The sequence below is a fragment of the Aulostomus chinensis genome, chromosome 13, assembly GCF_037954235.1.
Source record: "Aulostomus chinensis isolate RoL2024-O1b breed Wild chromosome 13, RoL_Achi_v1.0, whole genome shotgun sequence".
Lineage (NCBI taxonomy): Eukaryota > Metazoa > Chordata > Actinopteri > Syngnathiformes > Aulostomidae > Aulostomus > Aulostomus chinensis.
In genome coordinates this window covers 14,133,221-14,139,745 of record NC_141332.1, presented here as the reverse complement: position 1 = coordinate 14,139,745, position 6,525 = coordinate 14,133,221, and the positions used below count along the sequence as shown (strand labels likewise).

At 42.4% G+C, this 6,525-nt stretch overlaps 1 protein-coding gene across 1 annotated transcript; it reads right to left on the bottom strand.

The window, feature by feature from the left end:
- Positions 1–575: 575 nt before the first annotated feature.
- On the bottom strand, positions 576–6,348 carry LOC147251000 (protein FAM53C-like). The gene is made up of 6 exons (XM_086221482.1): positions 6,304–6,348; positions 4,347–4,403; positions 4,152–4,251; positions 3,994–4,054; positions 3,097–3,920; positions 576–2,289 (listed from the first exon to the last, which is right to left on the bottom strand). The coding sequence occupies exons 2-6, from the start codon at positions 4,379–4,381 to the stop codon at positions 2,044–2,046; spliced, it is 1,266 nt and encodes a 421-aa protein (XP_086077608.1). The 5' UTR covers positions 4,382–4,403; positions 6,304–6,348; the 3' UTR covers positions 576–2,043.
- Positions 6,349–6,525: the final 177 nt, after the last annotated feature.

Here is a 6,525-nt window from a genome sequence, read left to right as displayed (position 1 = left end):
TTGCTTCCTGTCTGCAGCGTACAGACCCAAAACTATTTTCATAAAATCACTTAATATGCATAAGCTAACCCCCATTTCCCGCCAACGTTCAATGAAAATTAAATTAATCAAATGTTTAAAACGACTATTACTTTATTATCTATATTTTAGTAACAGGGTGCGGTAATTGTGATGTTAATAGTTGTTCACCTGCTGTACATTGTGTCTGTACGGGTTTTCTTTTGAGTGATTCTGATAAATGCATTATTAAAAAAAAAAACGATTATAAACCCCCTTATTGTGTACAAAGGAAAGTTATTCCAAAAAAGTGCTAATGATGTTGTTATAATTCTATATTGAGCTGTTTGCATTCATATTTGAAAATATTTTTGAATAGAAAATCTAGAAAAGTTCAAAAGCACTGAAATTCAATAAATGCTTACTAAAATTTTAATGCATTGAATGTTTCATCAATGTAGTATTATAAGCAGCCACTAGGTGTCACACGAGGTGCGAGGCCCCTTTGCTTAATTACTCAATGTATAGCGTCATATACACCTTTTCTTAATGTGAGAAAAAAACTTAATGGTAAGAAATCATTCTCTATTAAATTTTATTTGTACATAAATTGTGCATCTTTCCATCTGAAAACACATGAAAAATCATTTCTGAAAGGCCACCAAGACATCTAAAACACTGCCACCTTCACATCTGCTCTCAGAACCGGTTCAGGTGTGCACTCACTCCAACCACTGTACAGTCCAGTTAGTTATGTCCAGTGTAATGGACTCACTCAAGCATCAGTTGGGTCATTTCAGTGACTATTACAGTGTATGTGCCACCCATTCAATACTGTCTGAATCAGCACAAAAGGAGATCGCAAAAATGTATGGCTATGAAAAGACAAGAGCACCAAGAACTCTGTATTTCAAGTTTAAGGCATGGTCAGTTTACAGAATAGTCAACATTACAGTTTAGAAAGATTTATTTTCGTTCCTGCAACTGCAACTGCAACCCCCCCCCCCCCTTTAAAAAAAAAAAAGACAAGCTCAGTCAAGCTATCAGGTTGAGGTGCTTATGTACTTTTGGGACAGATGAAAGTGGTACTAAGACACAGCAGAACTAAAACTTGGGTTCTTAATTCTCCAGAGGAAATGTTGAATTTCTTAGCTTTGAGAGGAAAATAAAAGGTAAACTCCTGACAAACACACCGTTTGCTGGTTTTAAAACAGGAGCAATACATGGATTTATGTTTAACTAAAAAAAAATCCTTAATTCATAATATGTTTTGGCTAATGCGTTTTATTTAAAGAGTTGAACAAAAACTTGAGAGTCAAATATATACGAGTTGTATTCATCACCAGGGAACAAGCTGATTGGTTGTTTTGGTGAACATCTAATTGGTGTCTCAATTTCAAATTGGCTACAGCAAGTAATTTAGGATGCCATTACTTCCTATCCTTTCACAAGGCACAGCCCAGTGTATCTAATGCTAAAGGAGCTAATAGGAACAGCTCATGGTGGCCACAGATGATACTTGGTGGTCACATTAGGTTAGGAACCTGACAAAGCAAAAAGGACTATTCGAATGCACCCACAGGCGATGTACCAAGTCCCAGAGAACAGATGGAGAGTAAATTTGGGAAAAGCTTCCCTTTGATAAACTAAATCAACCCCACAAGGACCAATCAAAATCAAAATTACAGTTTGATATGGAAACTGTAGCAAATTCCTGGAAGGCCAATATTATAGTCAGATCACATACCTGTACAGCGCAACATGAGGACAATTGTTTAATTGGGATATTTGCTCATGCACTTTTCAGTTTGGGGTGTTGAATGGGCTGGCACTGTGACGCTGAATATTTTAACAATGAAGTGGCTCAAGTGTTACAATCATAACATTGTCATTTGATTATAGCTACAAACTGCTTGGTTCTGGAGCAGAACTCTGGGCATACGCCTTCAGAGGGCAGCAGGTTCCCTTAAGACTCGACTCGAGGAGTGCACAAAGCCTACAGTTGTGCTTAACATGGGTATGAATGCTGTGAGCACAGTATGTCAGTCAGTTCTCTTCTATAAGATTCAAGTCCAGTTCTGGGCAGTCTCTTTCAAAAATCATCTGTCCTCCATCTGTCACAGTTCTTTTCATCTCATCTTCTTCTTCCTCCTCCTCACTTTCACTTAGTGGTCCTATGCTGGCACGTCCCAGAAACTCTGCAGGGGAGACAGCTGGGTGCTGCCCCACCTGGGAATGACCTGGAACTCTGCAGCCACCTGTATCATACACCGGGGTCTCACCATTACCGATCTACAGTAGGAGAAAGAAGCAACAGAGAGGCACAGGAATGAGTTCTAAAATGCAGAAGCACCATAGCACTGTTGAGCATCTAGACCTCTAGGTTTTCATTTAAGTGCCAGAAAGCGATGGGTATTTTATTTCTTTGATTCCTGCAGCATGAACTGCATCATTAATATCAGTTGTGCTTTTTAAATGTGGCGGGGCAGCAGAGCTCGGAGGTAGAGTGGCTGTCTAGACGTCCAATGTCAGCTGGGATGGGTTAGCCACTTCCTATCAAATGTTGCTTGTTGTTGTCCAACATGGTAAAATAGGAAAGTAGCACATCAATGTCATGTGACATTTTGCCAGCTGGAACCCCCACTTCCCGGAGACAAATCGACAAAAGGGTTGCCTGACAATGAGTCAGGACTCGTCACCCTGGTTACGAGGGAAAATGAAAAGTTAGTCTCAACCTGTATATCTTACAGGGACATCTGTGGGAGTAGATCAGCAGGCCAGTTGATGGTGAGTGTTGTGTACAGACATCTCTGGTGGAGGACACAAGTGAACTTTGGCCAGGTGTGAAATGGGCCAATGGGAGCACTGCATCATGCACCTGCCTCCACCTCATTCTACCTCTACCAGATGGAGCAGTGAAAACTGAATATCAAATAGATAATAAAAGGCTAGTCTTTCACCAAATTTTCAAAGCAGGTGTTATAGAGACACGACTTTCATCCCAGTGCTTCACAGATCCCTGCCACTTCCTGTCAGATGTGTTGATATGAACACTTACAAAAAGAAAAAAAAAAGCTACCATTGTTGTTTCTTGCTCACCTGTGTCATCTTGCTAAAGTCCAGGCCTGGCCTTGGACAAGGTGGAACATCTGGGTCATGGCGCCTCTTCAACCGAGGTTTGCGCATGTCACAGGGCTGTGAATGGCACCGCGGCAATGCTGGGTGCAGGTCGCGCCTAGAGGAAGATGGTGTACTGCAGGCTGAGGTGGGGGATGGAGACAGGGCAGGGTGCTCGATGCCAGCACAGCCATATGACAGAGCAGAAGAATGGGAGGGCTGGAGCACCACAGAGGTGTCCAGAATGTGCAAAGGGGAGAGTGAAAATCTGCGACGCAATGCTGTGAGAGAAATCAGGGGAGCTGGTGAGGAGGAACAGGAGGAAGGGGTGGCCATGGATGCAGAGCAGGCTCCTTTGAGTGTGTCACACGGGTCCCATGGAAAGCTCCATGGCAGCGGGGAGTCTGTGGACAATGCCAAGCTAAAGAAAGTAGGACTTGAAGAGGAGTGTAGAGAGGAAGAGCTGAAGGATGAACTGGGGCCACAAGGTGGCAGAGAGCTGGCTCCAGAGCCTGAGCTAGACACTCCTCCACTTTGGCAGCCACGTTTTACCGGGGTCCAAACCTTAGATGCACTAGGATGCCAGGTGGAACGACATCGAGACAGGTCCTCTGGAACGGAAAGGGAACGACAGTGGCGTTTTGGAGGAGGTGGGGGAGGTGAGCACTGGAAGGCCTTTTCAGTAATAGAAACTTGTGGTCTGTGAAGAGATTCTCCAATTTGGTAAGGAGGCCAAGCAGAGTCTCTTCCACAGGAAGCATCCAAAGAGTTGGCTTTACATGATGGTTTGGCAGCAAAACTAGTCTCTGAAAGTGTAAGGAGATAAAAATGAGAGATTCTTATAGAGGATGAATACTGCTTTAAAGTCTATGAACTTGCCTTGTGTTGATCTGCAAGAACTCCATGAGACAGTGGGACTGGAGCCCACAACCGGTAATGTCTATAACGGATAACAACTACAATTTCAAAACCATAACTCAAAGCTGTGAAAAACAAAAGGAAAATATAGAGAATCTACATTTTGGTTTCTTACTCACCACATTCACATCGAAGGAGACAGCCTTGTGATAAGGCTCTTCCAAACTCTGCTTGCGGAGCTGTTCTGTGATAAGTGTCACCATAATTCTAGATGTGATCCTGGGGTAAACATGGATGTGATGAAATTGACTGCAGGCACTGGGACTTTTGTTTGTCAGAATTCAGACATGGTTGGTGGCGTGTCCCCTCCGCACCTAAACCGGCCAGACTGACCCAACCTTCTCACCATGTCACCAACATCTTAAATCCACCTAGAGGGACAGATGAGCAGGGATCAGTGTGACAGCCACTTATAAAAGAGCACTTCGGTGAACAGTTGGTTATTTGACAAATTGTTTAATGGAGAACAAAAGCTTTCCTTCAACATGCGTTAACAGCTCTGACAGAAAGAGGAACAGAATGCCTGATGAATGTGCTGTAAAATACTGAATATTTATTTGTACCTTGGACCCACCCAGACTAGTGCCTTGACCCATGAAAGGCAGAGGCAGAAGTTCACGTTCACAAAGGCAGAGGGAGCACACATGGACAAGAGGAGACCCAGAACAAAGAAACACTTCACATTCCATCAAGCTCACTTAGTAAATGAACATAGCTTTTTTTTTTTTTTTTTATTAGACTACAAATGCACAGTCATTTAATACTGAAGAACATACAGACTTTCTCCCTAGAGAATACCTTTTGGGCAATACCATTGGAGTCAAAGTTAGTTGTGTCCAATTAAATAAATGAAAGCAGTTGTGAAGAAAAAGGAAGGGGGAGGGAGTGATGGAAAGGGGAAGAATGGGGGAAGTGTGTGAAAAATGAATGGGGATGGAGGTTGGAAGCATGCCATAGTATCTTTGTAAAAGGGACAAAAGAATAGTGACCAGGTCTAAGGGATTTATATTACCAAGGCAAAGCCAAAATGGTTTGAAGTATCCAGAGAGCAAAGGACTTGGAGATAGCCTGTGTATCTATTTCATTATCACACATTCCACCGATATTTTCTAAGTATGCACATTTAACTCATTATATATGTTTAATGAATCAACTTCCTCTACAAGATATCCAAGAACATTTCTGCAAAGATCAATGAAGGGTGTGTGTGTGTGAAGAAGTTCCATCATAAAATGAAACCAAAACCGTAATATCGTAACTTTGCCCTCTGCATTCAAATCTAGTATGGCTGTAAAGTCTTTTCACTACTGTCAAACATCCAGCTTCCCAAACTTCAGAATGGAAAATGTCACACTGACACCAAAACTGACAAATGTGTGTCAGCTACTTAGAATGTTGCCTCTCAACCTGAATTATTCTTTAGCAAAACTGAGCTTCTGTGCAGTTAGATGTGGCCTCCTGGGCCTTCCTCCATGGTGCAAACATGGTGCTACATTGCTAGCCTAGATCCACATGCCAGAGGACAAGCAGCTTTACTGGCTGAACCCCACACTGAGCTAAGCTGCACCCATGAAACCCCACAAAATAATGATCAGCTCAGAAACAGCCTGAAGTCAAACCACTGGATGTTTTCAAACACTTATGACTGTGGCCTACAATGTTTAATATTGAGAAATCATTATTGCATTCTCAAAGCAAGACAAGTCTGGCACAAAAAGCTACTTCAACTGATGACCACTTAATTGGGTTTATCATTTAGTTCATTCTAAGTTCGGGAAACTTTGATGTAGTGTTACAAATACCTCTAGATCTTTTAACTACTGCGCAGCTCATCTTCATCCAAAACTACAAAACATCTGTAAAACAACTGCTCGCGCTATCTTCGACATTAGCTAAAAGACAAACGCAAGTCACTGACAAAGTGGGATTATACGGCCACATCACTGGCTAAATAGGACATTAGCTAGTGAGCACAATACAAAGTAAGCTAGTTTAGCAACACGATGCAGCTCGTGCAACACCAACTTATTAGCCGGTGCTTGTAGTTAGCTAATGGGATAACAAGTGCCCCGTTATTTTAGTTAGTCGGTGTGATTGCTACCAGTTAATAGCTTGGAAAAGTGCACAGTTGAAACAGTGAATGGAAAAGGAAAATAAACAGAATGAGTTTAACGACAGAGCTGTTTACGTGTCTTTAAGTCGGCTGCCGTGTAAGCTAGGTTTTGCAGCTTGTTTGCGAGCTAACGTGCTACAGCTGTCCCGATGTATTACCTGCTTTCAGCGGTTCCTTAGCAACCGAAGCTGCACTCAGCGTTCACCGGCCAGAGTGCGGGCTGGCTTGTATATATAGCCTTTGGACGATACCAACACAGGAGGGGTCTACGTGCACAATCCCCAAAATCTCGAATAAAAAATACCATGCGGTATTTCCATTATATAGTTTCCAGTTTTTTATCTGAGATGTTATGTACTTCTCTTACTGAAGCGTAGTAC